Here is a 22,966-nt window from a genome sequence, read left to right on the forward strand (position 1 = left end):
TTCCCAGCTTTGGGGGTGCAGGGGGCTGGGACCTGCGGGCCCAGGCCATGGGTCCTCCCAGCGTCACCCAGGGGCTCCTGCCTCAGTTTCCCCCACAGACTTGCCTGTCTGGGGCAGATGGGGCCACCCGGGGGTGACACGGGTGCAGGACAGGGATAGGGTGGGGTCATCCCCTGCTAAAACCTTGGCGGGGCTGAGAGGACCCCAGCCTTCAGGCACATCCCCCCCCCCCCCCAGCCCCCGCCCCCCAGGCCCGCCCTGGGCCATGCTGCAGCTCTGTGCACCCAGCACCGCACGTGGCCGGGGACACAGGGCCCGCGGGGACACGGGTCTCCATCCCCACGCATCCCAGCCGCGGGGTGCAACTGGGTGGCCCACCAAGAGCTTCCCTGAGACCGGGAGCCACCGCGAGGGGAGGGGGCAGCCAGATTCTTGAGGCGAGGGTGGGACAGGGTAAACCCCCCACCACCACCCCCCCCGCCATTGCCTGCCCCGCTGGCGGTGACTCTGCCCTGGGGGGGCTTGGCGCCCTTCGGGGCTCGCCGGCCCTGATCTGGGGCTCAGCGGGGCTTTGGCACCTCTTGGGTGCCGTTTCCCGGTGCCCCCCCGCGCTCCCTCCCCCTCCCACACAGGCAGGGAGCCGTTCTGGAGAAACAGCTTTTAATTGACAAAACACAAGTTGAAATGTCCCATGTCTAACCCCCCTCCCCCCCACCCCCAAACTTCAGCCCACAGGACCCCACCTTCTCCCCACCGCTTGCGTCCCAACTTAGAATAAACCCAACCCAGGCAGATCTTTTCTGGATGAACTCGGTGCGTGACTTGCATCTTTATTTCGTAGAATCATAGACCATCTCGACTTGGAAGGGACCCATAAGGATCATCAAGTCCAATGTCCTGCTCCCCGCAGGACTAGCTACAATTCAATCATATGACTACGACAGTCGCTCAGATGCTCCTTGAACTCTGACAGCCCTGGGGCCGTGACCACTTCCCTGGCAGCCTGTTCCAGTGACCGACCGCCCAACAGAACATCTGCACCATCAGGACAAGGGCTACTCGTGCAGAGATTTCTCCTCATGGCCTATGGCATAAGTCCGCAGTGCGGGCATCCCGGCCGGGCCATCGGGAGCAGACACCCACTACAACAGCCGCTTTGTTTTCCATGCCCCTCATCCTCAGCCAGAGGCTCTCCACCACACCCTTGCTGACCGTAAGGGCCGTACCGTCCAAGCTCTCCCTTCCACAGAGTGCGACCCCTCCACCTCGCCTGCCCTGCCTACCCCTCCTGAACAGCCTGCAGCCTCCGTGCCAGCACTCCAGGCGTGGCACTCGTCCCACCGAGTCCCACGAATCCCAGGGACGTGCCAGCTCTGGGAACGCAGCAAGGCCCCCCCCCCCCGAAGCCTTTCCCTCCCCAGGCTGGGGAGGCTGTTGGGGCGGGGCGGAACACGCGGAGACCCCACATTCCCTCCTGGGAGACGCCACAGAGTCCTTAGCAGCCAACAGCCAGAACGCGACATGCCGCCGCCACCGCCGCCACCACTGCGGCTCCCAGCGCGCGGCCCCCGGCACCCCCCGGCACCCCCGCTCCTGCAGACGCTTGTCCTTCCCCAAACCTTCTACCCCCGAGGTAGGCACCCACCCCGACCCCTGCAGCCCGGGGACGCTCTTGGGGGCAAGAGCGGAGGTGACCGCCGGCCATCGCTCCTGTCTCTCCTCCAGGCTCAGCCACCCTGTGCCAACTGCCCCTCCAGCAGCAGCCCTTCCCCGCAGCCTGGGCCCCCTCAGTGTGGGTGGCACCCCAGGGCCCCCAGGCACTACCACCAGCAGGTACGGCACCCCTGGCTGCTCTGCCACCCCGGCGCCCCCAGCACCCCGTCCCCCTGGCAGTTCTGGCCTGGGTGCTGCGTGCCCAGGAAATCCAGTTCCCCGAGAATTTCCCAAATACTTGGGGCCATCTCTCCCGGTTCACCTCCTGTGGGCGAGTCTCCTCCCTGGTTTGCATCCCCGGCCCCCCGGCACAGCAGCTCACCCCGCGCGGAGCGCCCCGGCCACAAGCTCCCCACGTGCCCGGCACAGAGCCGGGGGACGTCGGCCATCGGGGCCGGCTCGGTGGCTGGCCCTCGAGGGTCCTCCCAGCCCAGCACGGCTCCCTCTCACCCACACAGGTCTGCAGAGGGCTCCGTGCGGCTGCTTCTTCCACCCCCGCGTCTTCCACATCCAGTGGACGGTCGCCAGCGTGCCTGCCCCGGACAGCTCCGCGCTCAGCCATGGCACCGCTGCTCTGCCGCGTGCTGCCCTGTGGGGCCCCGGGGGCTGCACGACCCTCCCGGCCTGGGCAGCCCCTCTGACCCCCCAGGCACAGCCGCCACACCTCGCACCCTACCACCATCAGGGGAGAGCGGAGGCCCCAGCCCCCCCAGCGCTGCCCACATACAGCCCCGGCTACCGGCACATCGAGGGGCAGCCTGCCGCGATTACCACCCCTGGCACGGCCAGCCCTGCGGGGGCACACCCGGGCACCAACGTCCCCCCGGGCCGCGAAGCCCCCCCCAGCCCCTCTGCTGGCCCCCACCACCGAGCCCTTGGGGACGCGGATGGAGACTTTGCAGTCTCCGAGGAGGAGCTTCTCAGGGAGGCCCTCAGGCTCTTTGGGTGCTCCCTGGATGCCGTGGGGGCAAGCCAGGACGGTCCCGGCAGCAGCCCCATGCCTGGGGACTCCGGTGACACCGGCACAGAGGGGAGAGCGGTGGCCCCAGCCCCCCCGGTGTTGCCGACGCCCATCCCCGGCAACCAGCACATCGAGGGGCAGCCTGCCCAGACCGACGTCTGTGGCACGGCCACCCCTGTGGGGGCACACCCGGGCACCAACGTCCCCCTGGGCAGCCATGGCTCCCCCAGCCCAGCCCTGGGGGACCTGGCAGCAGACCTCCGGGTGTCGGACAGGGAGCTTCTCGAAGAGGCCCTAAGTCTCTTGGGCTGCTCCCTGGATGGGGTGGAGGCCAGCCAGGAGGATGCCGGCGGCAGCAGCCCCGCGCCTGGGGACCCTGGGGACACCGGCGCAGAGGCGAGCGCGGTGGCCCCTGCCTCCCCAGTGTTGCCGGCGTCCATCCCCGGCTACCGGCATGAGGGACAACCTGCCCGGCTCACCACCTCCGGCACGGCCACCCCTGCGGAGGCACACGGGGGCAGCAACTTCACCCCGGGCAGCGATGACCAACCCTGCCCTTCTGCTGCCCCCCACGACCAAGCCCTTGGGGACCCGGCAGGCGACCTCACCGTGTCCGAGGAGGTGCCTCTCGAAGAGGCCCTGAGGCTCTTCGGCTGCTCCCCGGACACGGTGGGGGTCAGCCAGGACAGCCCCAGCAGCGGCCCCGTGCCTGGGGAGCTTGGTGGCACCGGCGCAGCCATCCCCCCCTGCGACTTTGCCTGGCTCTCGCTGCCCGAGGAGCTGCTCACCCCCGACTACAGCGTCCCCGAGATCACCGACGCCATCCTGAGCCTCGAGGAATTCTACGGCATCGGGATGGAGCCCCGGGAGCCGTGGGGGGCTGCGGGGATGGCCCTGCCACCGTCCCAGGCTGCCGCCTGCGAGAAGCGGGGCAAGAAGCGGGGGCAGAGCGCCTTGCCAAAGCCGGCCAGCAAGCGCAGGGCTCTGGCAGGCAGCACGCGGGTGGCAGGGGGGGAAGTAGAGCCCGAGCAGGGATGAGGTGGAGGTGGGGGGAGTGGGGGATGGGGGAGGAGGGGTGGTGCGTTTGGGGGTGGGGGGGAGGGGGGTTAGACATGGGACATTTCAACTTGTGTTTTGTCAATTAAAAGCTGTTTCTCCAGAACGGCTCCCTGCCTGTGTGGGAGGGGGAGGGAGCGCGGGGAGGCACCGGGAAACGGCACCCCAGAGGTGCCAAAGCCCCGCTGAGCCCCAGATCAGGGCCGGCGAGCCCCGAAGGGCGCCGAGCCCCCCCAGGGCCGAGTCACCGCCAGCGGGGCAGGCAAGGGCGGGGGGGGACTCTCCCCCATCCCCTTCCCCGGGGGGAGCAGCCCTTTGGCGGGGGAGCCAGGACAGACGGCTCCCTGCAGGACTCACGGACACGGCCCCACGCAGAAAGCAGCACGGAGCCCCTGGGCCAAGGACAGACCTGGGGGGCGGGGGGGGGGGACTCGTCTCCCCGCTCATCTCCCCGCCTCCCCGGCTCCTCCTGTCCCGCTGTGCCCCAGCACAAAGCCCCCAGCAGCCCCCAGCCCAGCAGGTGACCACCAGGCAGTCCTGCGAGTCACCGTCAGCTGGGGGATCTGCGGGAGACGGTCCTTTCCGACGGTGCAAAGAGCATCAGGGTCCTGAGCACCCGCAGCACCTCTTTCTCCGCGTAGGAGAAGGCAAGGAGCCGGCGGCACAGTTCTGCGGCACAAAGCCCTTCTGCTGCAGAGGCAGGCTTGGTGCCGCGGCCGCTTCCCTGGAGAGCCTGTTCCCGTCACCCGCCACCCTCTCGGCGAAGAACCTTTTCCTCGTGCCCACTCTGAACTTCCCCCGACGCAGCTTCGTTCCATTTCCTCCTGTTCTTTGGAGGCTTCTGCAGCAATCGAGTTCCTTCTTCCACGCCGGACAAGCAGGCGAGAGGCCTGTTTATCCTACAGACGAGATGGTTCGAGGGGACCTTATCAATGTCCAGAAGTGCCTGAAGGGAGGGTGCAAAGAAGACGGAGCCAGGCTCTGCTCAGATCAGGGCCCAGTGACAGGGCCAGAGGCCGTGGGCACAAACTGTAAGACAGCATGTTCCCTCTGAACATGAGGAAACTCTGCTCAGTCTTAGAGTGGCTGAGCCTCGCACAGGTTGCCCACAGAGGTTGTGGTGCCTCCCTCCTTGGAGGTACGCAGAAGCTGGCTGCACATGGTCCTGCTCAACCGGTTCTACGTGGCCCTGCTTGAGCAAGGGGCTTGGACCAGATGGCCTCCGGAGGCCCCTTCCAACCTCGACTATACCATGACTCAGTGACTGCCCAGAGCAGGGCAGGGAATCTGACTTCAGGAGGTGCCTTCACCTCCAATTCTTTGCCTTTCTCTGCAGACGTACTCCTGTGGGCCCAGTCAGCCCAAGGACGCTGTTTCTGAGGAGTCTATGAGCAATTCCAAAAGAAGGGACCAAGTAACCGGCTCCCAAGCTGCCATGGTGTTTGAGCACATGCTGGGATGTGTCTTCCCGACACATCAAAGGAAAACAAGTGGGATCCCTGGGCACAGCACAGAACCGGAAACCTGCCCTGCAGATCACTGACTCTTCCGTCTACAATGGTCTTCCCGTCAGCGTGGCTACACCTGCGTAACGTCACCTGCCTTCCTCCTGTCCAGCTGCACATGGAACCACAGAACCGTGGGGTAGCTGAGGTTGGGAGGGACCTCTGGAGGTCATGTGGTCCGAGCCCTCTGCTCGAGCAGGGCCACCTAGAGCTGCTTGCCCAGGGCTTTTGAACACCTGCAAGGATGGAGACGCCACAATCTCTCTGGGTCACCTGTTCCAGCAAGACCACTGGAAATGCATGCGGTGGAAACCTGTGGCTTTCCTTGCAACCAGCTCCTGAGCATTTTTGCTTGACTTCCTGTTCATTGGAGGAGAAAAGAGCCTCAGATGAGAGCAGGAGCGGCACGTGTTGCAGATTGGTGTAATGATGGTGTCGGGTGTAGAAGAACAGCTCTCTCCATAGGGAGTCTTGAAAGAGCCCTTCAGACGTCCTCGTCCAACTTCTTCTGTGGGCTCTTCCTGTCAGTCTTGCAAATGCCTCCATCCTTCTCCACACTGGAGAGATGCAACCACATGGTTTCGAGGTCTTCATTCCTGTCCTCCTCGAAGACAGGAGTGGTGTTTGCTCTCTTCCCGTCCTCGGCGAGCTCTCCCAGTCCCCGTGACCACGCAAAGCTAATCTAGATGCAGCTCCCTCAGCACTGCTGGCTCCTCCTGTTGGGTCCCCACGCGTCATGCATTCACCCGGAGGCATCTCGGAGAGGCGCCCACGCCTGCTCGCTCCCCAGCACATCCTCGGCCCTGCACCCTGCGTGCTCGGCGCTGCACCTCGTGTTTTGAGCCCAGCACCACGCTTGCTTGCTCGGTGCTGCACCCTGTGTTGTTTTGTGCCGTCCCCACGAGCTGGGGCTGCACCCACCAGCCCTTGCGCGCCCGGTGCTGCACCCCGCAGGCTCGGTGCTGCTCCCCACGTGCGCGGCCCGGCACCCGCTTTTGCTCACTGCTGCACCCCATGTGCTCACTGTAATAAGTAATTGGAGGTAATTTGGTGATCAAAATGGGTTAGAGGAGAAAAGCAATCTTTCTGCACCAGAGAACATCCTGTTTGGCGAGGCTTGATCACAAGGTTGCAAAGTGCAGTGCTGTGTTACTATGACAATTTGTATCTCTCTAACAAACTACCCAGACTTGAAGGAGCCACGCTAAGGGAAGAAGCAGAAAGGCACGAAATCAACCTATAAAGGGGGCTGCTTGGCTTGTTTGAATTCGCGAGCCCTCGGTGGAGCTGCGACTCCCCGGCCGCCCAGCGCTGCTTTTGCTTTCCTACCTTAATAAATAGAAATTGAATTTACTTTGGACTCTATTTGTCTCAATTCAACTATAACACTCACTGCTGCACCCCCTTATGCTCCGTGCTGCACCTCTCCGTGCTTGGCCCCACACCCCACATCTTCTGCGCTGCACCTGCATGCTCAGACCTGCAGCCCACGTGCTCGGAGCTGCAGCCCATGTGCTCGGTGCTGCACCCCTGGGCTGCCTCCACCCCTGCAGGGGTGCAGGCTCTTGCTACTGGGGGGCAGCCCTGCTGCAGGAGCACCCACACACCTGGGTCCCTTCCCAGCTTTGGGGGTGCAGGGGGCTGGGACCTGCGGGCCCAGGCCATGGGTCCTCCCAGCGTCACCCAGGGGCTCCTGCCTCAGTTTCCCCCACAGACTTGCCTGTCTGGGGCAGATGGGGCCACCCGGGGGTGACACGGGTGCAGGACAGGGATAGGGTGGGGTCATCCCCTGCTAAAACCTTGGCGGGGCTGAGAGGACCCCAGCCTTCAGGCACATCCCCCCCCCCCCCCAGCCCCCGCCCCCCAGGCCCGCCCTGGGCCATGCTGCAGCTCTGTGCACCCAGCACCGCACGTGGCCGGGGACACAGGGCCCGCGGGGACACGGGTCTCCATCCCCACGCATCCCAGCCGCGGGGTGCAACTGGGTGGCCCACCAAGAGCTTCCCTGAGACCGGGAGCCACCGCGAGGGGAGGGGGCAGCCAGATTCTTGAGGCGAGGGTGGGACAGGGTAAACCCCCCACCACCACCCCCCCCCGCCATTGCCTGCCCCGCTGGCGGTGACTCTGCCCTGGGGGGGCTCGGCGCCCTTCGGGGCTCGCCGGCCCTGATCTGGGGCTCAGCGGGGCTTTGGCACCTCTTGGGTGCCGTTTCCCGGTGCCCCCCCGCGCTCCCTCCCCCTCCCACACAGGCAGGGAGCCGTTCTGGAGAAACAGCTTTTAATTGACAAAACACAAGTTGAAATGTCCCATGTCTAACCCCCCTCCCCCCCACCCCCAAACTTCAGCCCACAGGACCCCACCTTCTCCCCACCGCTTGCGTCCCAACTTAGAATAAACCCAACCCAGGCAGATCTTTTCTGGATGAACTCGGTGCGTGACTTGCATCTTTATTTCGTAGAATCATAGACCATCTCGACTTGGAAGGGACCCATAAGGATCATCAAGTCCAATGTCCTGCTCCCCGCAGGACTAGCTACAATTCAATCATATGACTACGACAGTCGCTCAGATGCTCCTTGAACTCTGACAGCCCTGGGGCCGTGACCACTTCCCTGGCAGCCTGTTCCAGTGACCGACCGCCCAACAGAACATCTGCACCATCAGGACAAGGGCTACTCGTGCAGAGATTTCTCCTCATGGCCTATGGCATAAGTCCGCAGTGCGGGCATCCCGGCCGGGCCATCGGGAGCAGACACCCACTACAACAGCCGCTTTGTTTTCCATGCCCCTCATCCTCAGCCAGAGGCTCTCCACCACACCCTTGCTGACCGTAAGGGCCGTACCGTCCAAGCTCTCCCTTCCACAGAGTGCGACCCCTCCACCTCGCCTGCCCTGCCTACCCCTCCTGAACAGCCTGCAGCCTCCGTGCCAGCACTCCAGGCGTGGCACTCGTCCCACCGAGTCCCACGAATCCCAGGGACGTGCCAGCTCTGGGAACGCAGCAAGGCCCCCCCCCCCCGAAGCCTTTCCCTCCCCAGGCTGGGGAGGCTGTTGGGGCGGGGCGGAACACGCGGAGACCCCACATTCCCTCCTGGGAGACGCCACAGAGTCCTTAGCAGCCAACAGCCAGAACGCGACATGGCGCCGCCACCGCCGCCACCACTGCGGCTCCCAGCGCGCGGCCCCCGGCACCCCCCGGCACCCCCGCTCCTGCAGACGCTTGTCCTTCCCCAAACCTTCTACCCCCGAGGTAGGCACCCACCCCGACCCCTGCAGCCCGGGGACGCTCTTGGGGGCAAGAGCGGAGGTGACCGCCGGCCATCGCTCCTGTCTCTCCTCCAGGCTCAGCCACCCTGTGCCAACTGCCCCTCCAGCAGCAGCCCTTCCCCGCAGCCTGGGCCCCCTCAGTGTGGGTGGCACCCCAGGGCCCCCAGGCACTACCACCAGCAGGTACGGCACCCCTGGCTGCTCTGCCACCCCGGCGCCCCCAGCACCCCGTCCCCCTGGCAGTTCTGGCCTGGGTGCTGCGTGCCCAGGAAATCCAGTTCCCCGAGAATTTCCCAAATACTTGGGGCCATCTCTCCCGGTTCACCTCCTGTGGGCGAGTCTCCTCCCTGGTTTGCATCCCCGGCCCCCCGGCACAGCAGCTCACCCCGCGCGGAGCGCCCCGGCCACAAGCTCCCCACGTGCCCGGCACAGAGCCGGGGGACGTCGGCCATCGGGGCCGGCTCGGTGGCTGGCCCTCGAGGGTCCTCCCAGCCCAGCACGGCTCCCTCTCACCCACACAGGTCTGCAGAGGGCTCCGTGCGGCTGCTTCTTCCACCCCCGCGTCTTCCACATCCAGTGGACGGTCGCCAGCGTGCCTGCCCCGGACAGCTCCGCGCTCAGCCATGGCACCGCTGCTCTGCCGCGTGCTGCCCTGTGGGGCCCCGGGGGCTGCACGACCCTCCCGGCCTGGGCAGCCCCTCTGACCCCCCAGGCACAGCCGCCACACCTCGCACCCTACCACCATCAGGGGAGAGCGGAGGCCCCAGCCCCCCCAGCGCTGCCCACATACAGCCCCGGCTACCGGCACATCGAGGGGCAGCCTGCCGCGATTACCACCCCTGGCACGGCCAGCCCTGCGGGGGCACACCCGGGCACCAACGTCCCCCCGGGCCGCGAAGCCCCCCCCAGCCCCTCTGCTGGCCCCCACCACCGAGCCCTTGGGGACGCGGATGGAGACTTTGCAGTCTCCGAGGAGGAGCTTCTCAGGGAGGCCCTCAGGCTCTTTGGGTGCTCCCTGGATGCCGTGGGGGCAAGCCAGGACGGTCCCGGCAGCAGCCCCATGCCTGGGGACTCCGGTGACACCGGCACAGAGGGGAGAGCGGTGGCCCCAGCCCCCCCGGTGTTGCCGACGCCCATCCCCGGCAACCAGCACATCGAGGGGCAGCCTGCCCAGACCGACGTCTGTGGCACGGCCACCCCTGTGGGGGCACACCCGGGCACCAACGTCCCCCTGGGCAGCCATGGCTCCCCCAGCCCAGCCCTGGGGGACCTGGCAGCAGACCTCCGGGTGTCGGACAGGGAGCTTCTCGAAGAGGCCCTAAGTCTCTTGGGCTGCTCCCTGGATGGGGTGGAGGCCAGCCAGGAGGATGCCGGCGGCAGCAGCCCCGCGCCTGGGGACCCTGGGGACACCGGCGCAGAGGCGAGCGCGGTGGCCCCTGCCTCCCCAGTGTTGCCGGCGTCCATCCCCGGCTACCGGCATGAGGGACAACCTGCCCGGCTCACCACCTCCGGCACGGCCACCCCTGCGGAGGCACACGGGGGCAGCAACTTCACCCCGGGCAGCGATGACCAACCCTGCCCTTCTGCTGCCCCCCACGACCAAGCCCTTGGGGACCCGGCAGGCGACCTCACCGTGTCCGAGGAGGTGCCTCTCGAAGAGGCCCTGAGGCTCTTCGGCTGCTCCCCGGACACGGTGGGGGTCAGCCAGGACAGCCCCAGCAGCGGCCCCGTGCCTGGGGAGCTTGGTGGCACCGGCGCAGCCATCCCCCCCTGCGACTTTGCCTGGCTCTCGCTGCCCGAGGAGCTGCTCACCCCCGACTACAGCGTCCCCGAGATCACCGACGCCATCCTGAGCCTCGAGGAATTCTACGGCATCGGGATGGAGCCCCGGGAGCCGTGGGGGGCTGCGGGGATGGCCCTGCCACCGTCCCAGGCTGCCGCCTGCGAGAAGCGGGGCAAGAAGCGGGGGCAGAGCGCCTTGCCAAAGCCGGCCAGCAAGCGCAGGGCTCTGGCAGGCAGCACGCGGGTGGCAGGGGGGGAAGTAGAGCCCGAGCAGGGATGAGGTGGAGGTGGGGGGAGTGGGGGATGGGGGAGGAGGGGTGGTGCGTTTGGGGGTGGGGGGGAGGGGGGTTAGACATGGGACATTTCAACTTGTGTTTTGTCAATTAAAAGCTGTTTCTCCAGAACGGCTCCCTGCCTGTGTGGGAGGGGGAGGGAGCGCGGGGAGGCACCGGGAAACGGCACCCCAGAGGTGCCAAAGCCCCGCTGAGCCCCAGATCAGGGCCGGCGAGCCCCGAAGGGCGCCGAGCCCCCCCAGGGCCGAGTCACCGCCAGCGGGGCAGGCAAGGGCGGGGGGGGACTCTCCCCCATCCCCTTCCCCGGGGGGAGCAGCCCTTTGGCGGGGGAGCCAGGACAGACGGCTCCCTGCAGGACTCACGGACACGGCCCCACGCAGAAAGCAGCACGGAGCCCCTGGGCCAAGGACAGACCTGGGGGGCGGGGGGGGGGGACTCGTCTCCCCGCTCATCTCCCCGCCTCCCCGGCTCCTCCTGTCCCGCTGTGCCCCAGCACAAAGCCCCCAGCAGCCCCCAGCCCAGCAGGTGACCACCAGGCAGTCCTGCGAGTCACCGTCAGCTGGGGGATCTGCGGGAGACGGTCCTTTCCGACGGTGCAAAGAGCATCAGGGTCCTGAGCACCCGCAGCACCTCTTTCTCCGCGTAGGAGAAGGCAAGGAGCCGGCGGCACAGTTCTGCGGCACAAAGCCCTTCTGCTGCAGAGGCAGGCTTGGTGCCGCGGCCGCTTCCCTGGAGAGCCTGTTCCCGTCACCCGCCACCCTCTCGGCGAAGAACCTTTTCCTCGTGCCCACTCTGAACTTCCCCCGACGCAGCTTCGTTCCATTTCCTCCTGTTCTTTGGAGGCTTCTGCAGCAATCGAGTTCCTTCTTCCACGCCGGACAAGCAGGCGAGAGGCCTGTTTATCCTACAGACGAGATGGTTCGAGGGGACCTTATCAATGTCCAGAAGTGCCTGAAGGGAGGGTGCAAAGAAGACGGAGCCAGGCTCTGCTCAGATCAGGGCCCAGTGACAGGGCCAGAGGCCGTGGGCACAAACTGTAAGACAGCATGTTCCCTCTGAACATGAGGAAACTCTGCTCAGTCTTAGAGTGGCTGAGCCTCGCACAGGTTGCCCACAGAGGTTGTGGTGCCTCCCTCCTTGGAGGTACGCAGAAGCTGGCTGCACATGGTCCTGCTCAACCGGTTCTACGTGGCCCTGCTTGAGCAAGGGGCTTGGACCAGATGGCCTCCGGAGGCCCCTTCCAACCTCGACTATACCATGACTCAGTGACTGCCCAGAGCAGGGCAGGGAATCTGACTTCAGGAGGTGCCTTCACCTCCAATTCTTTGCCTTTCTCTGCAGACGTACTCCTGTGGGCCCAGTCAGCCCAAGGACGCTGTTTCTGAGGAGTCTATGAGCAATTCCAAAAGAAGGGACCAAGTAACCGGCTCCCAAGCTGCCATGGTGTTTGAGCACATGCTGGGATGTGTCTTCCCGACACATCAAAGGAAAACAAGTGGGATCCCTGGGCACAGCACAGAACCGGAAACCTGCCCTGCAGATCACTGACTCTTCCGTCTACAATGGTCTTCCCGTCAGCGTGGCTACACCTGCGTAACGTCACCTGCCTTCCTCCTGTCCAGCTGCACATGGAACCACAGAACCGTGGGGTAGCTGAGGTTGGGAGGGACCTCTGGAGGTCATGTGGTCCGAGCCCTCTGCTCGAGCAGGGCCACCTAGAGCTGCTTGCCCAGGGCTTTTGAACACCTGCAAGGATGGAGACGCCACAATCTCTCTGGGTCACCTGTTCCAGCAAGACCACTGGAAATGCATGCGGTGGAAACCTGTGGCTTTCCTTGCAACCAGCTCCTGAGCATTTTTGCTTGACTTCCTGTTCATTGGAGGAGAAAAGAGCCTCAGATGAGAGCAGGAGCGGCACGTGTTGCAGATTGGTGTAATGATGGTGTCGGGTGTAGAAGAACAGCTCTCTCCATAGGGAGTCTTGAAAGAGCCCTTCAGACGTCCTCGTCCAACTTCTTCTGTGGGCTCTTCCTGTCAGTCTTGCAAATGCCTCCATCCTTCTCCACACTGGAGAGATGCAACCACATGGTTTCGAGGTCTTCATTCCTGTCCTCCTCGAAGACAGGAGTGGTGTTTGCTCTCTTCCCGTCCTCGGCGAGCTCTCCCAGTCCCCGTGACCACGCAAAGCTAATCTAGATGCAGCTCCCTCAGCACTGCTGGCTCCTCCTGTTGGGTCCCCACGCGTCATGCATTCACCCGGAGGCATCTCGGAGAGGCGCCCACGCCTGCTCGCTCCCCAGCACATCCTCGGCCCTGCACCCTGCGTGCTCGGCGCTGCACCTCGTGTTTTGAGCCCAGCACCACGCTTGCTTGCTCGGTGCTGCACCCTGTGTTGTTTTGTGCCGTCCCCACGAGCTGGGGCTGCACCCACCAGCCCTTGCGCGCCCGGTGCTGCACCCCGCAGGCTCGGTGCTGCTCCCCACGTGCGCGGCCCGGCACCCGCTTTTGCTCACTGCTGCACCCCATGTGCTCACTGTAATAAGTAATTGGAGGTAATTTGGTGATCAAAATGGGTTAGAGGAGAAAAGCAATCTTTCTGCACCAGAGAACATCCTGTTTGGCGAGGCTTGATCACAAGGTTGCAAAGTGCAGTGCTGTGTTACTATGACAATTTGTATCTCTCTAACAAACTACCCAGACTTGAAGGAGCCACGCTAAGGGAAGAAGCAGAAAGGCACGAAATCAACCTATAAAGGGGGCTGCTTGGCTTGTTTGAATTCGCGAGCCCTCGGTGGAGCTGCGACTCCCCGGCCGCCCAGCGCTGCTTTTGCTTTCCTACCTTAATAAATAGAAATTGAATTTACTTTGGACTCTATTTGTCTCAATTCAACTATAACACTCACTGCTGCACCCCCTTATGCTCCGTGCTGCACCTCTCCGTGCTTGGCCCCACACCCCACATCTTCTGCGCTGCACCTGCATGCTCAGACCTGCAGCCCACGTGCTCGGAGCTGCAGCCCATGTGCTCGGTGCTGCACCCCTGGGCTGCCTCCACCCCTGCAGGGGTGCAGGCTCTTGCTACTGGGGGGCAGCCCTGCTGCAGGAGCACCCACACACCTGGGTCCCTTCCCAGCTTTGGGGGTGCAGGGGGCTGGGACCTGCGGGCCCAGGCCATGGGTCCTCCCAGCGTCACCCAGGGGCTCCTGCCTCAGTTTCCCCCACAGACTTGCCTGTCTGGGGCAGATGGGGCCACCCGGGGGTGACACGGGTGCAGGACAGGGATAGGGTGGGGTCATCCCCTGCTAAAACCTTGGCGGGGCTGAGAGGACCCCAGCCTTCAGGCACATCCCCCCCCCCCCCCAGCCCCCGCCCCCCAGGCCCGCCCTGGGCCATGCTGCAGCTCTGTGCACCCAGCACCGCACGTGGCCGGGGACACAGGGCCCGCGGGGACACGGGTCTCCATCCCCACGCATCCCAGCCGCGGGGTGCAACTGGGTGGCCCACCAAGAGCTTCCCTGAGACCGGGAGCCACCGCGAGGGGAGGGGGCAGCCAGATTCTTGAGGCGAGGGTGGGACAGGGTAAACCCCCCACCACCACCCCCCCCCGCCATTGCCTGCCCCGCTGGCGGTGACTCTGCCCTGGGGGGGCTCGGCGCCCTTCGGGGCTCGCCGGCCCTGATCTGGGGCTCAGCGGGGCTTTGGCACCTCTTGGGTGCCGTTTCCCGGTGCCCCCCCGCGCTCCCTCCCCCTCCCACACAGGCAGGGAGCCGTTCTGGAGAAACAGCTTTTAATTGACAAAACACAAGTTGAAATGTCCCATGTCTAACCCCCCTCCCCCCCACCCCCAAACTTCAGCCCACAGGACCCCACCTTCTCCCCACCGCTTGCGTCCCAACTTAGAATAAACCCAACCCAGGCAGATCTTTTCTGGATGAACTCGGTGCGTGACTTGCATCTTTATTTCGTAGAATCATAGACCATCTCGACTTGGAAGGGACCCATAAGGATCATCAAGTCCAATGTCCTGCTCCCCGCAGGACTAGCTACAATTCAATCATATGACTACGACAGTCGCTCAGATGCTCCTTGAACTCTGACAGCCCTGGGGCCGTGACCACTTCCCTGGCAGCCTGTTCCAGTGACCGACCGCCCAACAGAACATCTGCACCATCAGGACAAGGGCTACTCGTGCAGAGATTTCTCCTCATGGCCTATGGCATAAGTCCGCAGTGCGGGCATCCCGGCCGGGCCATCGGGAGCAGACACCCACTACAACAGCCGCTTTGTTTTCCATGCCCCTCATCCTCAGCCAGAGGCTCTCCACCACACCCTTGCTGACCGTAAGGGCCGTACCGTCCAAGCTCTCCCTTCCACAGAGTGCGACCCCTCCACCTCGCCTGCCCTGCCTACCCCTCCTGAACAGCCTGCAGCCTCCGTGCCAGCACTCCAGGCGTGGCACTCGTCCCACCGAGTCCCACGAATCCCAGGGACGTGCCAGCTCTGGGAACGCAGCAAGGCCCCCCCCCCCCGAAGCCTTTCCCTCCCCAGGCTGGGGAGGCTGTTGGGGCGGGGCGGAACACGCGGAGACCCCACATTCCCTCCTGGGAGACGCCACAGAGTCCTTAGCAGCCAACAGCCAGAACGCGACATGGCGCCGCCACCGCCGCCACCACTGCGGCTCCCAGCGCGCGGCCCCCGGCACCCCCCGGCACCCCCGCTCCTGCAGACGCTTGTCCTTCCCCAAACCTTCTACCCCTGAGGTAGGCACCCACCCCGACCCCTGCAGCCCGGGGACGCTCTTGGGGGCAAGAGCGGAGGTGACCGCCGGCCATCGCTCCTGTCTCTCCTCCAGGCTCAGCCACCCTGTGCCAACTGCCCCTCCAGCAGCAGCCCTTCCCCGCAGCCTGGGCCCCCTCAGTGTGGGTGGCACCCCAGGGCCCCCAGGCACTACCACCAGCAGGTACGGCACCCCTGGCTGCTCTGCCACCCCGGCGCCCCCAGCACCCCGTCCCCCTGGCAGTTCTGGCCTGGGTGCTGCGTGCCCAGGAAATCCAGTTCCCCGAGAATTTCCCAAATACTTGGGGCCATCTCTCCCGGTTCACCTCCTGTGGGCGAGTCTCCTCCCTGGTTTGCATCCCCGGCCCCCCGGCACAGCAGCTCACCCCGCGCGGAGCGCCCCGGCCACAAGCTCCCCACGTGCCCGGCACAGAGCCGGGGGACGTCGGCCATCGGGGCCGGCTCGGTGGCTGGCCCTCGAGGGTCCTCCCAGCCCAGCACGGCTCCCTCTCACCCACACAGGTCTGCAGAGGGCTCCGTGCGGCTGCTTCTTCCACCCCCGCGTCTTCCACATCCAGTGGACGGTCGCCAGCGTGCCTGCCCCGGACAGCTCCGCGCTCAGCCATGGCACCGCTGCTCTGCCGCGTGCTGCCCTGTGGGGCCCCGGGGGCTGCACGACCCTCCCGGCCTGGGCAGCCCCTCTGACCCCCCAGGCACAGCCGCCACACCTCGCACCCTACCACCATCAGGGGAGAGCGGAGGCCCCAGCCCCCCCAGCGCTGCCCACATACAGCCCCGGCTACCGGCACATCGAGGGGCAGCCTGCCGCGATTACCACCCCTGGCACGGCCAGCCCTGCGGGGGCACACCCGGGCACCAACGTCCCCCCGGGCCGCGAAGCCCCCCCCAGCCCCTCTGCTGGCCCCCACCACCGAGCCCTTGGGGACGCGGATGGAGACTTTGCAGTCTCCGAGGAGGAGCTTCTCAGGGAGGCCCTCAGGCTCTTTGGGTGCTCCCTGGATGCCGTGGGGGCAAGCCAGGACGGTCCCGGCAGCAGCCCCATGCCTGGGGACTCCGGTGACACCGGCACAGAGGGGAGAGCGGTGGCCCCAGCCCCCCCGGTGTTGCCGACGCCCATCCCCGGCAACCAGCACATCGAGGGGCAGCCTGCCCAGACCGACGTCTGTGGCACGGCCACCCCTGTGGGGGCACACCCGGGCACCAACGTCCCCCTGGGCAGCCATGGCTCCCCCAGCCCAGCCCTGGGGGACCTGGCAGCAGACCTCCGGGTGTCGGACAGGGAGCTTCTCGAAGAGGCCCTAAGTCTCTTGGGCTGCTCCCTGGATGGGGTGGAGGCCAGCCAGGAGGATGCCGGCGGCAGCAGCCCCGCGCCTGGGGACCCTGGGGACACCGGCGCAGAGGCGAGCGCGGTGGCCCCTGCCTCCCCAGTGTTGCCGGCGTCCATCCCCGGCTACCGGCATGAGGGACAACCTGCCCGGCTCACCACCTCCGGCACGGCCACCCCTGCGGAGGCACACGGGGGCAGCAACTTCACCCCGGGCAGCGATGACCAACCCTGCCCTTCTGCTGCCCCCCACGACCAAGCCCTTGGGGACCCGGCAGGCGACCTCACCGTGTCCGAGGAGGTGCCTCTCGAAGAGGCCCTGAGGCTCTTCGGCTGCTCCCCGGACACGGTGGGGGTCAGCCAGGACAGCCCCAGCAGCGGCCCCGTGCCTGGGGAGCTTGGTGGCACCGGCGCAGCCATCCCCCCCTGCGACTTTGCCTGGCTCTCGCTGCCCGAGGAGCTGCTCACCCCCGACTACAGCGTCCCCGAGATCACCGACGCCATCCTGAGCCTCGAGGAATTCTACGGCATCGGGATGGAGCCCCGGGAGCCGTGGGGGGCTGCGGGGATGGCCCTGCCACCGTCCCAGGCTGCCGCCTGCGAGAAGCGGGGCAAGAAGCGGGGGCAGAGCGCCTTGCCAAAGCCGGCCAGCAAGCGCAGGGCTCTGGCAGGCAGCACGCGGGTGGCAGGGGGGGAAGTAGAGCCCGAGCAGGGATGAGGTGGAGGTGGGGGGAGTGGGGGATGGGGGAGGAGGGGTGGTGCGTTTGGGGGTGGGGGGGAGGGGGGTTAGACATGGGACATTTCAACTTGTGTTTTGTCAATTAAAAGCTGTTTCTCCAGAACGGCTCCCTGCCTGTGTGGGAGGGGGAGGGAGCGCGGGGAGGCACCGGGAAACGGCACCCCAGAGGTGCCAAAGCCCCGCTGAGCCCCAGATCAGGGCCGGCGAGCCCCGAAGGGCGCCGAGCCCCCCCAGGGCCGAGTCACCGCCAGCGGGGCAGGCAAGGGCGGGGGGGGACTCTCCCCCATCCCCTTCCCCGGGGGGAGCAGCCCTTTGGCGGGGGAGCCAGGACAGACGGCTCCCTGCAGGACTCACGGACACGGCCCCACGCAGAAAGCAGCACGGAGCCCCTGGGCCAAGGACAGACCTGGGGGGCGGGGGGGGGGGACTCGTCTCCCCGCTCATCTCCCCGCCTCCCCGGCTCCTCCTGTCCCGCTGTGCCCCAGCACAAAGCCCCCAGCAGCCCCCAGCCCAGCAGGTGACCACCAGGCAGTCCTGCGAGTCACCGTCAGCTGGGGGATCTGCGGGAGACGGTCCTTTCCGACGGTGCAAAGAGCATCAGGGTCCTGAGCACCCGCAGCACCTCTTTCTCCGCGTAGGAGAAGGCAAGGAGCCGGCGGCACAGTTCTGCGGCACAAAGCCCTTCTGCTGCAGAGGCAGGCTTGGTGCCGCGGCCGCTTCCCTGGAGAGCCTGTTCCCGTCACCCGCCACCCTCTCGGCGAAGAACCTTTTCCTCGTGCCCACTCTGAACTTCCCCCGACGCAGCTTCGTTCCATTTCCTCCTGTTCTTTGGAGGCTTCTGCAGCAATCGAGTTCCTTCTTCCACGCCGGACAAGCAGGCGAGAGGCCTGTTTATCCTACAGACGAGATGGTTCGAGGGGACCTTATCAATGTCCAGAAGTGCCTGAAGGGAGGGTGCAAAGAAGACGGAGCCAGGCTCTGCTCAGATCAGGGCCCAGTGACAGGGCCAGAGGCCGTGGGCACAAACTGTAAGACAGCATGTTCCCTCTGAACATGAGGAAACTCTGCTCAGTCTTAGAGTGGCTGAGCCTCGCACAGGTTGCCCACAGAGGTTGTGGTGCCTCCCTCCTTGGAGGTACGCAGAAGCTGGCTGCACATGGTCCTGCTCAACCGGTTCTACGTGGCCCTGCTTGAGCAAGGGGCTTGGACCAGATGGCCTCCGGAGGCCCCTTCCAACCTCGACTATACCATGACTCAGTGACTGCCCAGAGCAGGGCAGGGAATCTGACTTCAGGAGGTGCCTTCACCTCCAATTCTTTGCCTTTCTCTGCAGACGTACTCCTGTGGGCCCAGTCAGCCCAAGGACGCTGTTTCTGAGGAGTCTATGAGCAATTCCAAAAGAAGGGACCAAGTAACCGGCTCCCAAGCTGCCATGGTGTTTGAGCACATGCTGGGATGTGTCTTCCCGACACATCAAAGGAAAACAAGTGGGATCCCTGGGCACAGCACAGAACCGGAAACCTGCCCTGCAGATCACTGACTCTTCCGTCTACAATGGTCTTCCCGTCAGCGTGGCTACACCTGCGTAACGTCACCTGCCTTCCTCCTGTCCAGCTGCACATGGAACCACAGAACCGTGGGGTAGCTGAGGTTGGGAGGGACCTCTGGAGGTCATGTGGTCCGAGCCCTCTGCTCGAGCAGGGCCACCTAGAGCTGCTTGCCCAGGGCTTTTGAACACCTGCAAGGATGGAGACGCCACAATCTCTCTGGGTCACCTGTTCCAGCAAGACCACTGGAAATGCATGCGGTGGAAACCTGTGGCTTTCCTTGCAACCAGCTCCTGAGCATTTTTGCTTGACTTCCTGTTCATTGGAGGAGAAAAGAGCCTCAGATGAGAGCAGGAGCGGCACGTGTTGCAGATTGGTGTAATGATGGTGTCGGGTGTAGAAGAACAGCTCTCTCCATAGGGAGTCTTGAAAGAGCCCTTCAGACGTCCTCGTCCAACTTCTTCTGTGGGCTCTTCCTGTCAGTCTTGCAAATGCCTCCATCCTTCTCCACACTGGAGAGATGCAACCACATGGTTTCGAGGTCTTCATTCCTGTCCTCCTCGAAGACAGGAGTGGTGTTTGCTCTCTTCCCGTCCTCGGCGAGCTCTCCCAGTCCCCGTGACCACGCAAAGCTAATCTAGATGCAGCTCCCTCAGCACTGCTGGCTCCTCCTGTTGGGTCCCCACGCGTCATGCATTCACCCGGAGGCATCTCGGAGAGGCGCCCACGCCTGCTCGCTCCCCAGCACATCCTCGGCCCTGCACCCTGCGTGCTCGGCGCTGCACCTCGTGTTTTGAGCCCAGCACCACGCTTGCTTGCTCGGTGCTGCACCCTGTGTTGTTTTGTGCCGTCCCCACGAGCTGGGGCTGCACCCACCAGCCCTTGCGCGCCCGGTGCTGCACCCCGCAGGCTCGGTGCTGCTCCCCACGTGCGCGGCCCGGCACCCGCTTTTGCTCACTGCTGCACCCCATGTGCTCACTGTAATAAGTAATTGGAGGTAATTTGGTGATCAAAATGGGTTAGAGGAGAAAAGCAATCTTTCTGCACCAGAGAACATCCTGTTTGGCGAGGCTTGATCACAAGGTTGCAAAGTGCAGTGCTGTGTTACTATGACAATTTGTATCTCTCTAACAAACTACCCAGACTTGAAGGAGCCACGCTAAGGGAAGAAGCAGAAAGGCACGAAATCAACCTATAAAGGGGGCTGCTTGGCTTGTTTGAATTCGCGAGCCCTCGGTGGAGCTGCGACTCCCCGGCCGCCCAGCGCTGCTTTTGCTTTCCTACCTTAATAAATAGAAATTGAATTTACTTTGGACTCTATTTGTCTCAATTCAACTATAACACTCACTGCTGCACCCCCTTATGCTCCGTGCTGCACCTCTCCGTGCTTGGCCCCACACCCCACATCTTCTGCGCTGCACCTGCATGCTCAGACCTGCAGCCCACGTGCTCGGAGCTGCAGCCCATGTGCTCGGTGCTGCACCCCTGGGCTGCCTCCACCCCTGCAGGGGTGCAGGCTCTTGCTACTGGGGGGCAGCCCTGCTGCAGGAGCACCCACACACCTGGGTCCCTTCCCAGCTTTGGGGGTGCAGGGGGCTGGGACCTGCGGGCCCAGGCCATGGGTCCTCCCAGCGTCACCCAGGGGCTCCTGCCTCAGTTTCCCCCACAGACTTGCCTGTCTGGGGCAGATGGGGCCACCCGGGGGTGACACGGGTGCAGGACAGGGATAGGGTGGGGTCATCCCCTGCTAAAACCTTGGCGGGGCTGAGAGGACCCCAGCCTTCAGGCACATCCCCCCCCCCCCCCAGCCCCCGCCCCCCAGGCCCGCCCTGGGCCATGCTGCAGCTCTGTGCACCCAGCACCGCACGTGGCCGGGGACACAGGGCCCGCGGGGACACGGGTCTCCATCCCCACGCATCCCAGCCGCGGGGTGCAACTGGGTGGCCCACCAAGAGCTTCCCTGAGACCGGGAGCCACCGCGAGGGGAGGGGGCAGCCAGATTCTTGAGGCGAGGGTGGGACAGGGTAAACCCCCCCCCACCACCCCCCCCCGCCATTGCCTGCCCCGCTGGCGGTGACTCTGCCCTGGGGGGGCTCGGCGCCCTTCGGGGCTCGCCGGCCCTGATCTGGGGCTCAGCGGGGCTTTGGCACCTCTTGGGTGCCGTTTCCCGGTGCCCCCCCGCGCTCCCTCCCCCTCCCACACAGGCAGGGAGCCGTTCTGGAGAAACAGCTTTTAATTGACAAAACACAAGTTGAAATGTCCCATGTCTAACCCCCCTCCCCCCCACCCCCAAACTTCAGCCCACAGGACCCCACCTTCTCCCCACCGCTTGCGTCCCAACTTAGAATAAACCCAACCCAGGCAGATCTTTTCTGGATGAACTCGGTGCGTGACTTGCATCTTTATTTCGTAGAATCATAGACCATCTCGACTTGGAAGGGACCCATAAGGATCATCAAGTCCAATGTCCTGCTCCCCGCAGGACTAGCTACAATTCAATCATATGACTACGACAGTCGCTCAGATGCTCCTTGAACTCTGACAGCCCTGGGGCCGTGACCACTTCCCTGGCAGCCTGTTCCAGTGACCGACCGCCCAACAGAACATCTGCACCATCAGGACAAGGGCTACTCGTGCAGAGATTTCTCCTCATGGCCTATGGCATAAGTCCGCAGTGCGGGCATCCCGGCCGGGCCATCGGGAGCAGACACCCACTACAACAGCCGCTTTGTTTTCCATGCCCCTCATCCTCAGCCAGAGGCTCTCCACCACACCCTTGCTGACCGTAAGGGCCGTACCGTCCAAGCTCTCCCTTCCACAGAGTGCGACCCCTCCACCTCGCCTGCCCTGCCTACCCCTCCTGAACAGCCTGCAGCCTCCGTGCCAGCACTCCAGGCGTGGCACTCGTCCCACCGAGTCCCACGAATCCCAGGGACGTGCCAGCTCTGGGAACGCAGCAAGGCCCCCCCCCCCCGAAGCCTTTCCCTCCCCAGGCTGGGGAGGCTGTTGGGGCGGGGCGGAACACGCGGAGACCCCACATTCCCTCCTGGGAGACGCCACAGAGTCCTTAGCAGCCAACAGCCAGAACGCGACATGCCGCCGCCACCGCCGCCACCACTGCGGCTCCCAGCGCGCGGCCCCCGGCACCCCCCGGCACCCCCGCTCCTGCAGACGCTTGTCCTTCCCCAAACCTTCTACCCCCGAGGTAGGCACCCACCCCGACCCCTGCAGCCCGGGGACGCTCTTGGGGGCAAGAGCGGAGGTGACCGCCGGCCATCGCTCCTGTCTCTCCTCCAGGCTCAGCCACCCTGTGCCAACTGCCCCTCCAGCAGCAGCCCTTCCCCGCAGCCTGGGCCCCCTCAGTGTGGGTGGCACCCCAGGGCCCCCAGGCACTACCACCAGCAGGTACGGCACCCCTGGCTGCTCTGCCACCCCGGCGCCCCCAGCACCCCGTCCCCCTGGCAGTTCTGGCCTGGGTGCTGCGTGCCCAGGAAATCCAGTTCCCCGAGAATTTCCCAAATACTTGGGGCCATCTCTCCCGGTTCACCTCCTGTGGGCGAGTCTCCTCCCTGGTTTGCATCCCCGGCCCCCCGGCACAGCAGCTCACCCCGCGCGGAGCGCCCCGGCCACAAGCTCCCCACGTGCCCGGCACAGAGCCGGGGGACGTCGGCCATCGGGGCCGGCTCGGTGGCTGGCCCTCGAGGGTCCTCCCAGCCCAGCACGGCTCCCTCTCACCCACACAGGTCTGCAGAGGGCTCCGTGCGGCTGCTTCTTCCACCCCCGCGTCTTCCACATCCAGTGGACGGTCGCCAGCGTGCCTGCCCCGGACAGCTCCGCGCTCAGCCATGGCACCGCTGCTCTGCCGCGTGCTGCCCTGTGGGGCCCCGGGGGCTGCACGACCCTCCCGGCCTGGGCAGCCCCTCTGACCCCCCAGGCACAGCCGCCACACCTCGCACCCTACCACCATCAGGGGAGAGCGGAG

General features: G+C 65.2%; 3 protein-coding genes across 3 annotated transcripts; all 3 read left to right on the plus strand.

Annotated features, from left to right (window-relative positions):
* Window positions 1-3,052: 3,052 nt before the first annotated feature.
* Window positions 3,053-3,658, plus strand: LOC129198810 (proline-rich protein 22-like; the record flags this gene model as incomplete). The annotated part of the gene is made up of 1 exon (XM_054808414.1): window positions 3,053-3,658. A coding segment is annotated over one exon (606 nt), but the record flags the coding sequence as incomplete, so codon positions are not given.
* Window positions 3,659-9,904: 6,246 nt separating this feature from the next.
* LOC129198811 (proline-rich protein 22-like) lies at window positions 9,905-10,510 on the plus strand (the record flags this gene model as incomplete). Its single annotated transcript, XM_054808415.1, has 1 exon — window positions 9,905-10,510. A coding segment is annotated over one exon (606 nt), but the record flags the coding sequence as incomplete, so codon positions are not given.
* Window positions 10,511-16,756: 6,246 nt separating this feature from the next.
* On the plus strand, window positions 16,757-17,362 carry LOC129198812 (proline-rich protein 22-like; the record flags this gene model as incomplete). The annotated part of the gene is made up of 1 exon (XM_054808416.1): window positions 16,757-17,362. A coding segment is annotated over one exon (606 nt), but the record flags the coding sequence as incomplete, so codon positions are not given.
* Between the last annotated feature and the right edge of the window lie 5,604 nt (window positions 17,363-22,966).

This window comes from Grus americana, chromosome 36 (assembly GCF_028858705.1).
Source record: "Grus americana isolate bGruAme1 chromosome 36, bGruAme1.mat, whole genome shotgun sequence".
NCBI lineage: Eukaryota > Metazoa > Chordata > Aves > Gruiformes > Gruidae > Grus > Grus americana.